Below are 11,421 nucleotides of genomic sequence, written 5' to 3' on the forward strand. Positions count from 1 at the left end.
AAAGATGACCCTGCACATTTAGAGGATGTTTGGCTCAACCTGCTGCTGTGAAGCAGGATTCTCCACCATGAACAGAATCAAAAATAAATATGGATCCAGGCTCAGAATGAGCTCCTTGATATGTGCTTTAGAATGGCTTTGTCTCCATTCAAACCCAGGTTTAAAGCCTTGCAGGGCAGAATAAAGCCCACTGCCAACATGAAGACAGAAAAAAGAAAGAAATAACAGTCAGTTCAGGTGTTTTATAAAATATGTGAATCAGGAAATTGTCTATATACCAAACTGAACGTTTGTTCTGTTCTTACATCAAATCATCTTTACTGAGATTATAAAGCTCTGCCTAACAGATCCCCACTGATCTCCTTTGGTTGCAGATATAAAGCTTTCCTTATACTCCCTATACATCTTTATAAATAACATCCAGTGCTACCAGCTGCTTTTAGACATCGCCTGACTGGCCAACAGAGTCTGTTTATGCGAGTCTGAGAATTGCAAAATAAAGAAAACTCTCCACCTGATGTGCATTTAGTGAAGCTGATCTAAATGACAATCTGGATTTGATCTACAGAGCTTTGGAAACAAACATCATGTTGAGCAGGGAACCAGGCAGACAGGAGCCCTGGATAAATGTAAAGGTTTGGGTTCTACAGTATGAATGACAGCAAACCAACAATAAACATCATCATATGTCCCATCCTGCTGTTATACCGCATTAGCTCTGCCTAGAACCCAAAACAAACCACAGCTTCCTCTAAAATCAGCTCATCTAAAAACACAAACAAGCTGAAATTCCACTGAACTACATGTATAACATCTAAATCATCTGTTTGGATAAGAATCTATAAGATCATATGTAGTTTTTCTATTAAACAAGCTAAACTTAAACCTAGAAATGCACAATTTAACTACCTAATGCTAACCAGTTAGCATCAGGCTAACAGATGTAAATATTTAAAGACACAGCTGTAAAGCAGAAGTCCTTGTTTTAAACCCATTATGTTTCATCCCAGCAGTTAAATCTAACGCCCATCAGAGTCTGACACTAAAACTTTAAAAGCCTTTGTTGGATTTCCTGTCTTCCTGATAGCTTGTTAGCATGCTAACTCTGTTAGCTCCACAGACCTCTGCTAAACAATCGGCATCGGGGCCTTTTCTCCTTCCTCTCCGGGTCGACCTCCGCACCGGGAGCGGCATCCACCGTCAGCAGGGATGTCCCGCCGTCTCCAGCTCAGATATCCAGAACCGTTCAGAACCTGGAGACCGCTGGGTACCGAAACATCAGGGTCCACGGTCGGCTGTGTTCCCAACTGCGGCTACAGCAGCGGGGGATGATGGGAAAACAACCAATGTCAGGGTTTTTTTCTGTTCAGCCAAAGATCGTCACGGTAGAAAGAGGGCTCACTATTTATGAGGCTCATCCTGCTGCAGCATGATGCTTATCCATCCGGTCTTTGAGCGAGTTTGTTATTTGTATATTTTTGAATATATATTTAAATCTATATTTATTACCTATTATATGTATTTTTAAACTAATTTAGGTTCTCTCAGTAAATCGGTTTATTTTTTTTTATCAAATTGTGTCTGGAATATCCTTGTGAGGTAGTGTGTGAAGCTAAGATATGAAAATATTATCTAATTTGCAATAACTCTAACTTTTTTACACTTATTAAATGGTAATTGTTATGTATTTAAAAAAAACAACAACAACAACAAAACAAGCACCGCCGGGGCTCAAAGTGAGGCATCACCTATTGTTCAGTTCTCTGTTTGGTTACCATAGTAACACATGTTTTCTCTCTGTACTATCCGCAAAAGAAACTCAGTTTATTCCAGTTTAACGCGCTTATAAAAATTGAATTAACCTGATATCATTTAATAAATAGCATATTGTTGAATTTTCATGAACAATAGATAAAAATATGCTGCATGTCTGTAATTTATTCTTCTCAAGTCATCTTCAGAATATCAGCTCGTAGCAACGAACATTGACTGACAGATTCCAAATTGCTATGGCAACCACAGTTATCCACTAGACTGTCTGTATATTTGTGTGTTCAAAATAACAGATATATATACAATAAATATACAGCACATTAAGGAATTTTTATTTAATATTTAAGAAAACCCACTGTAACATACAGTTGATCCTCTCTGACGCTGGGTGGCGCTGTGGAGCTTCAGCGGTGTTAGAACTCAGAGGAAGAAGAAGCAGAAGCTTCAGGATAAACAAACCATCATGGAGACTGTGAGCAGAAGAACCCTGGACCGGATTTACTCTGTGGTAAAAACACTTTGATGTGATTTGCCTTTAAAAAACAGATGATGATTCCTGGTTTAAAGTGACGTTAGAAAAATCAGTGGAAATATCAGAGCATTAGTCCTCATGGCTATGCTAACATGGAAGCTAGCTGGTTGTTCCTGTTTAAATCTTTCTTTATAACATGTTTTAGCCCCATTTTAACGCAAATTAAAGTTATTTTAATGCTTCCGACGATAATTAAATTTAACATAAAGTAATTATGTTGAAATGAAATCCTGAAATAAATAAAGTTCTCCTGGTTGAAGAGGAGCTGACGTCACCATGGCAACCAGGTGGAAGCAGCTTCATCCGGTCACTAAATGTTGAATGAATGAATAGGAATTTATTTTAGATATTTTTTTTAATAAACAAGCAATAAATTAATGAAAAAATGAGCACAAAAAGAGACTAGTTACCATCAAACCAAACCAAACACCAGTTTTGCAAACTAACTAAATTCACCTGAACACAAATAGAAACTAAACCTTCCAGCAAATGAACCTGTCAGTTTATACAGCCAGAGAAGTGACATTGATTAATGGAAATTCTCTGAAAAGAAAAAAAAAAGAAACAGATTGGATGTGGATTAGTTATTTAAAACAGTTTAAAAGCTTTATTTCATTTTTTTAGCCAACAATAATGTTTCCATTATAGGACAGTTTTCCTCAGATCTGCTCTGATTGAAGACCGGCAGGTCTGAAGGTGGAAATCATTTATTTTTCTTTCTGGATTAGAGCAGCTGCAGGCCTCCAGAGTTCCTCATCAGAGCTGGTTCTGATCAGCCGGTTCTGGTTTCCTCTCCGTCCTCCAGGTCTTACTGGCGGTGGTGGTTCTGTCCTGGTCCTATGTGATCTACGCCAGCAGGATCGCAGCGACCTGGCTGCTGGAGAGGAGGACCACCGTCCTGCCAGAGGACTGAGGACGTCGGTGCATGGAGCTGTTCTGCTGTTTGTGAAGACGAGGTCCAGATCCGGAGTGTTCATACAGAGCAGACAGGAAATAGATCCTCCTGCTGAGGATCTCCATGGAAACCATGTGGGATTCAGGTTTAAAAGGACTGAATTTGGGTTCAGTTCGATGAGAACATTTCAGAACTGCTACAAACACTGAACTGAGCTCAGTTTGATCCGTTACTGTCAGCAGTTTTTATGTAAATATGTTTGCTTCAGTAAATCTGTTTGATCTGAGCTGGATTTGGGTTTCCTTCAGTTCTACAGGAGGAGCAGAAACCTGCTGCTGTGGGGTCCATGTGTTCAAATATCAGCATTTAAAACCAGAGGATCCTACAGAACCACTGAGTTCTGGACCCAAACACTCATCCTCTGTATGAAAAGCAGAAAAGCTTCACCTCAGTTGGACGGTCTGTAAGCTAAACAGGAACCTGCTGCTCAGAATCAGAACCATGAAATTCTTGTTAGATGCTGAGCTGCAGGTCTGATTAAGAAATGAGCAGAAATTCTCCAGTCAGGTGATTCAGAGGAGGCGGCAGGGCTTCATCTGTTAAAGCTCAGGTTCTACATCCTGACTGAGCTGTGAAACAGGAAGGAGTTTCATTAGCGGCTTCATCTGGGAGAGAAACACGACTAAACATGGAGCCTCTGAGCCTAGAGGGAAACTGATGATCATTATTTTAACCCTGATGGTCTGAAACCAACCTGTTTCTGTTTGATCACAGGAGACGTTGTTACAGGCTTTGTCCAGCAGGGGGAGCTCCCTCACTCATTTTAAACCAGGGAATGAATGATCCTTTTCTATGTTTCTGCAGGTTCTATATTGCTACAGATCTAGAATCCCTCACCAAAGGGCTCCTCAGGAGGATCTTCCTCTAATCTCTCCTGGATAAATGATGCAGAAATGGTTCCTGTTGGTCCTTGCAGAATTAAAACAAACCTGCTTATTTACCAGCATTTAGACTCAGTTTGCTCAGAAAATTTCCAGAATTTTTTAAATCAGTTTATGACACTGAATGATTTAAAGCTTATATGAGAAGATTAAAACAGTTAAAAAGTTCTGAGGACAAATGATCAGATATTTCCTTCAATAAGAACATAACTAATTCATCACTTCTCAGTAAAAGAAGTAGCATTTTACTCAATCGTAAAAAAAAAAAGTGTTTGGCAAAAAGGTAACTTAAGCACTTCTCATCGTCATAACATCAGATCTGATTTGTTAGAAATGATTTAAAGTTCCACAAGATAAACAGATTTATTTTAAAAATCCAGTTGTTTTAAGTATATCTGAGAGATGCGGCCGTTCCTCCACTGACAAACAGTCTGTTTTGTATTTTGTGCCTCAGCCATTCAGTCATTTTTATCGAGTAACAGAAGGATTTTAAAGCTAATTCTCTGAGATACGGGGAGCCAGTGGACTTAAGAACTGGGCTGATGTTCTCTACTTTCTTAGTTCTAGTGAGGATGCAGGCAGCAGCGTTCTGGATCCACTGTAGGGATCAATTCTACTAAAGACGAACAAAGCAGGAATATGGTCCTTTAATCCTGAAGATGCTCTTCAGGTGATAAAAGTCTTTGTAAGCCTTGAATAAATGAACATATTTCATCCAGCAAATACACAATAACAAGTTTAGTATATTTGATCTATCTTTGGTTATAAAACATTCATAATCAATGGTTGTAGGATGAGTCTAGGATGTTATAGGGTTGTCCTGATACTGATTTCAGAAATCAGTTTGATATCAGCCAGAAAATGAATAACAGAAGATTTTATAAACATAACTCAGCTCTTCTCAAACCTGATGCTGTTAATTATTGTTCTCTGTTTATGAAATATCACTCGATCATCCCCCTTTCTATCATCTCACTCTATAAAACAAGTAGTAAAAAGCATAATTACTGCTGACCTTTTATCAGGTTAGTTTCGGTGTCTTCAAAGATCAGGGATGGAACAATTTGTATCAGGACAAACCTAAAGTATTTGCTTTTCTTTAATATAAGATCAAAACCAACGAGCCTGAGAGCAAAACTAAAGAATCACTGAAACAGAAACTGTTGGTGTTTTTCTCTTTTAAAACAAGTTTCTTCACATTTATGACATTTTACCTCAAGAAAAAAGCACAATGCAGTAAAACTACTCCTAAAAGTACTTTTTTTGTAAATGAAACCAGTTCCTACTGACGTCTGCAGATGATAACCATGGATCAGAAGCTGAGTGGTGGAGGAACCTGATGCATGGATCTAACTCTGTGTAAAGTCTGTTTAACCTTCATTATATTTATATTATATATGTATATTATAAGGTCAGTACATTTCTGCAGTGCAATAATCCAAGTCAACTACAGTGTCTTTCCTCAGTGCTCTACTGTGCAGATATTTCTATGTATAAGGGAAACATATTCCAGGAAATTTTTTTTTCTTTTTTAATGCTTTTTTGATACTATATACAATTTTTACATTGTCTGTTGTATTTTTATCTATTCTATATATAAGCTTTATATTCTAAGATACTGGAACCAAAATTTTTCCAAAGGTGTAATCCCAAGGGACAAATAAAGTTGATCAATAATAAAAAAAATAAAGTTAAATAAACTAATATAAAACTGATTAAATTAATCAGCACAGAGAGGAGAACCTGGAACGTTTCTCTGATCGGTTCTTTGGTTCTAGATGTTTTCTCCTCCTGTAGGGATCAGATCTTCCAGCTCAGCTGGAATCTGGACCTCAAGCATCTGCAGGAAGCAGAGATGCTGTCAGCAGCCTCCATGCGGTGGGTTGGTTACAGGTTTGTTTCCACGTCGTGTCTCTGCTCCTTCACACGCAGCGCCGTCTTTGATGCGGCTCCTCAGATGTGTAAATGTTGCCAACAGAATGGGTGATGGAGAGAGGGCGAGCGAGCTGCAGGCTAAATGAGGAGAGAGAGAGAGACATTGAGCACCCATTCTATTAGAAACACTTCAAACACGGACGCCTTCTGTTAGCTGTAATTAAAATCCATGCCTCTTCAGTCCCCGGCCTCTGTTTGTGGCCCTGGGGCCTTTTTTTTTCACATATTCATCAGCCTCTTTGTCTGGTTTATGGGAATGAGCCTTTAGTCTTCAGCTGTGCTGATCTGAGGCTTCGGACCTGGACGCATCACCACCCAGCCCCTGGTGATAAAATGCTGCTTCACTTCCTTAATGTTTGCCTCCATCTAAAGCTGCAGCGTCTGAAAGCTCCTTTAATTCCTCTTTATCAAACACAGTTTATAACATGACATGTAGAAAGGATGCAGGAGGATGAGACCTTAATGGTCTTCATCTATTTGAGCTGCTGCCTTAACAGGTTTAACCAGGAGGGAAAAACATCAGCAGTGACCCTCAGCTCTGCTCCATGTCAATCTAGGAGGGTCCAAATAATCAGAAATTCATCGGTCTGCAAAGAGAAACAGGAAAAAATCCCAGAAAGCTGCCAGTATAACCAGAAGTGGATGTCTTAGCAGAATAAGCCTGAGGTCAGAGCAGGAAATTAAACAAGAAATAAAAAATAAAAAATTCCTTCAAAATTCTCAGGTTCTGCAGCTGGTTGAATATTAAAGTGAATAAAAAGAGAACTGGGAAGAGAAACAATGCGGGGAGGGGAAGTGTGGTAATGTGGCCTTTTTGTTTAATGTAATGTGGCCTTTTAAGTTAATTGAATGTCTTTTTCTAATTTTGGATTTGCTTTATTTTAAACTTACTTACTTTCTTGTTAGTTTCATTTTTGTGCGTCGCATGTGTTTTTCTGATTTTGTTTGGAGGTCACATTACCGCTCACACCTGGACACGCCCACAGCAGCTTCGCAGGTGTTCCCTATCAGCCACACGGCGTGCAGACGCTGATAAAAAAGGCAGCTGCTTGGTTGGAGGGAGACATATTAGAAAAAGACGTGCAATTAACTTGACAAAAAGGCCACATTACCACAGAAGGACCATGATGAATAGAACCATCAAGCACGGCGGGGGAGGGATGATCATTGGGGACTTTCTCTGAAGGCAGTCTGCTATGAGCTCCTCTGCAGAGCAAAGTTAGCTTCGGGTGTGAGTCCATCCATGATTGACCAAACTGGGTCAAAGATAGAAAATCCATCCTAGATCAGAGCAGAGCTGCAAACAAAGGCTGATAGAGAAAATAATGAAGGGCTTTAAACGGCCTAGTCAAAGTCCAGACCTCAGAGACTTTAATAAACTTAAAAGAAGAGAAAACTACAGAATGATGCATCATGGGAGTGCTTACTGTATCACAGCTTCTCCTAAATACCTTCAAAAGCAGCAGATTCTGCAGGGAAACATTAAAATGTTCCAGTTTTAATCTGCAGGAGGAAACTTTCAGCTCTCAGCTCTGATTTCTATTCTAAAGAATGTAAATAATGATGATGATTGGCTGAAAGAAGAAAGACGTTTTAATCAGATTTATTCCTTAAACTCCCTCTAACTTTTCCACTCCTTGGTGTCTGATTGGGTTCACCTTCTGCCTGCAGAGGTTCTGTTTCTGTTGCTCTGTTTGTTCCTTAGAAAGCGCGCTGCCTCCTGCAGCTGTTCATGCAGATGAGCCCAGAGCAGCCTGAAGCCTCTCTGTTAAAAACACACAGATCTGCGCTGCATGTTACAGACCAGTTAACAGGGTTCTGACCCAGCAACATATCAGGAATAAGCCGCAGTGGATCCTCACCTCTCTTTGTTTACTTTCTGCTTCAGGATGTAAGAAACTGATCTAGATCAGTTAAGTTTCCCTCAGAGAGACAATGAGCCTCATTCAGCATTAAACACCAACGACACATTTGGTTTTATATGTTTAAAATAAAACAGGATGGTTTGTGAGCAAAGTTTTTCCTGATAAACTTTATTCCATGTTTTACTTTAACACAAACATTATAGAGTCTGCTGATTAAACCCTCTATGAGTGAGCAGTTGCTGTCAAAGGAGAGAATTTCTGACTGATTTCAGGGATTTATCCTGAAAAAAAGGACTTTTTTGCATAAAGCTGTTAAAGTTTAAACTGATATTTGAAGCTGGAGCGTTCATGGAGATGTGAGCAAACCAGAGGTGAACAGAGCTGAGGACGAGACATCTCTTTATCCAGACCATCTTGAAGATTAAGCTGGATCCTCAGATAACATGGCTGGAGTTTGTAACCTAAACTGTGACCATGCTGACCATGGTGCTGAACGTGTGACTTTCTACAGGTGTTTGGTTCTTGGTTTCTTTATGTCTTTATTCTGACCCGTTTCTTTATTCTTCATGTTTTCAGCATTGTCTTGTTGTTTAGTCATATTCGTAAAGATCTTACTGTATTTAGTTTATTTTTGCCATGCTTTGATGTTTAGTATCTTAGTTTATTCTGCTGTTTAGTCCTTTTGTTCCATTAGATTTATTTATCTAAGGTCTCTGTTAGACTTTTTCACTCTTTTTATGTCTCTTTTGTTTTACTGTTTTCATACAGCCTCAATGAGCAGATTGTGTTCTGCTATTTTGAGTGTAACTGTAAAGGAAATATGAAGGTCTGAGACATGCATCCGAAGGTAATTGTAGGTTCTTACTGTCCTTATTGAAGCTTTAGCTTGATGCTCGTCAGACTTCCTTGTATCCAAAACACTCTGAAAATAAATCCACGAGTCCACTTCTTGATTTTAACGATTTACTTGAAAACTCAACGCAACATTACAGAAAACATAAAATACATCCACTAAATTAAGGCCTTTAAAGTCCAACGGAGCCTGGGAAGGGTGAAGTCAAAACACTATTGACCTCAAATCTCCTTCTAAGTCCCACTGCATTCCTCACCTGGCATGAATATAAACCCCTCCCCTTCGTGTTTTTTTTTTAAATGTCACAATAAAAGTCATATTTTACTCACAATATCAGTAAACTGAACATATGAAAATGTTTTTAATGAATCATTAAATCAAAAACAATATTTATCTTACTTATAAATTTGCATATTTTTAAATAAAATAAAAAAATAAATATTGTTACTCAGATAAACTGCATTTAGGCTCCTACAGTAATTATCATAATGATTGTCTAAAAAAAAATGCAAAATATTATTTATATGTGTTACGACCACCCAGGCCACAACATATTTGAGGACACGAGACAAACATGAAGTTCAAAAGAATTATTTAAATTTTTAATCTCTAGAATTTCGGCCAAAAAAAAAAAAAAAAAAAAAAAACAGAGAGTCAGATTTTTTCCCAGTTTCCCCTTATCCAAAAAAAAAAAACTCTAAGAGAAAAAACCCCCCAAAGTATAAACAGAAAGTTGGACCTGGTGAGCCGATCCAAAGAAAACGTTACAGCAGAAGGCCAACCCTGTACAGGGCCGTCGAAGCCTCTGCTAGTAACGAACGATTTACAGAAGAAAAAAGAAATAATTATCAACTCTAAAATTTAAGTGACTCAACTGAGGTCTATACAACACTAAAAGGGAAAAAAAAATAAACAAAAATAATTAATGTGCCCAACGCACATAACAATATGTAATGATCTTGGTTCTGTTGGTTTTTCTCTAAGTTTTCAGTTTCAAGTTCATCCAGGTTTTTCATTGTTTTCTAGCTTTATTGGTGGTTTCTAGATTCATTTAAGTTTCTTAGGTTTTTCTGTCTGTCCTCTGTTGCCCCCTTGTGTTCTTTTCCCTTGGCTTCCTCCTCAGCTCTGGTCACACCTGCTCCCTATCAGCTCGTTAGTCCTGCCTTTGTTCAGTCAGCCATAAATACTCTCCCTCTGCAGTCCCTCTTTGCTGGTTCCTTGTCTTACTTTTTCTCACCCTGGCTCCTTGATGGTTTCCCCCCTGATGTCTCCATGGTTCTGGTTTGTGTTTGATTTTTAAATTGGATTTTTGGATTCCTGTTTTTGTTTAAGAAATTTAAGTTGGATTTTGGGATTCCTGTTTTTGCTTCCTGATCTTTCATTAAACCTTTTAAGAACTCACCCCTGCCTGTCAGCCTCCACATTTAAGTCCTCATAAAAACCTAACAAATCGTGACAGTATAGTACACTTCATATAGGTAGTCTGTCTTAAAGTGCTAAAATAGTTTAATATAAATAATAAAATGTCCTAAAACATGAGAAAGTTTTCTTTGTCTGCTGCTCCCATCTGATCTGATAGAGAAGGAGCCGCAGTCAGATTCACAGCAGATTAAGCTTTAAACAGCTGCACTTTGTTCCAGTATGCAGAAAAACAAGATTTAATGTTGCTTTGAGTGGGGAACATTAAAGGACTTAAAAGGAGACAAAAAACCTCTGACCCTGATTAAGAAATGCACACTTTTATGTCCTTTACAGACTGTGATGAAGTTTCTCTAATGCTGTTAATATTCTATTTTGTTTCTTCCTATAAACATAAAACAATGTTGAAGTTCCAACATTATTTTTGTTCTGGTTCCTTATTAATTTACGCGGCCGGTCTAGACATTTCTTTTCTTTATTTTTATAATTCTAATATTTCTGATGGTCCAAATGTGTTTACATGCACATGGAATCTTTTTGCAGCATTAGATATTTTTCACATGTGAGTTTAAACATCTCTTTCAGAAATGTGGAAAAAAATACACACAAACTGCAGCTTTATTTTCAGATTTAGAAAATCCCTTTGCATGTGTTAAATGGTAACGTTTTCCTATCTTCCTCCCATTAATTTGCACGGTTTGGTCATTAAAATACAATCTGCATATTGATGAAGGCAAACATGCAAAAAAGGTTTGCAAGCTGTCTGATGAATTGCAAACACAAATCACTTTGAGCTTTCTTTGAAGGTCTGCTCCGTCCGTGCAAACGTGTTAGTACCTTTATTTTTTTTAGGACACGGAAACCTTCTAAAGAGCAGGTTCCAAATGTTTCGTTTTATTATGTTTAAACGAGACCTGCAATAGACTGGGGACCAGACAGACACCAGCCTTTGACGGACAACTGAATTTAGTTATTTTTCCTGGTATTTCGCACAACAATAACTGTCAGTATTCACTTCATTTTTTTTTTTAGAACTTAAGGTTTTTATTAAATGCATAACACACACAGACAGAAACAGTATATATTACATATGATTCAAACAAATATGTAAATATAATTGTATATTTAAACCCATGCATAATTTGTTAAACCGACAATAGAATATCTTCAAATAAATAAATTAAAGAATTAAAATAATTGATGAGTTT

General features: G+C 37.9%; 1 protein-coding gene across 2 annotated transcripts in view; it reads right to left on the reverse strand.

Annotated features, from left to right (window-relative positions):
* Positions 1-1,316, reverse strand: part of LOC107099073 (E3 ubiquitin-protein ligase Topors-like) — a 14,001-nt gene extending 12,685 nt beyond the window's left edge. For both annotated transcript variants that reach the window (XM_015397043.1, XM_015397042.1), the window contains exon 1: positions 1,123-1,316. In XM_015397043.1, coding sequence (XP_015252529.1) covers positions 1,123-1,194 — 72 coding nt within the window. In that variant the 5' untranslated portion in view covers positions 1,195-1,316. The remainder of the gene's footprint in view (positions 1-1,122) is intronic.
* Positions 1,317-11,421: the final 10,105 nt, after the last annotated feature.

Source organism: Cyprinodon variegatus, unplaced genomic scaffold (genome assembly GCF_000732505.1).
Source record: "Cyprinodon variegatus isolate N-32 unplaced genomic scaffold, C_variegatus-1.0 Scaffold835, whole genome shotgun sequence".
Lineage (NCBI taxonomy): Eukaryota > Metazoa > Chordata > Actinopteri > Cyprinodontiformes > Cyprinodontidae > Cyprinodon > Cyprinodon variegatus.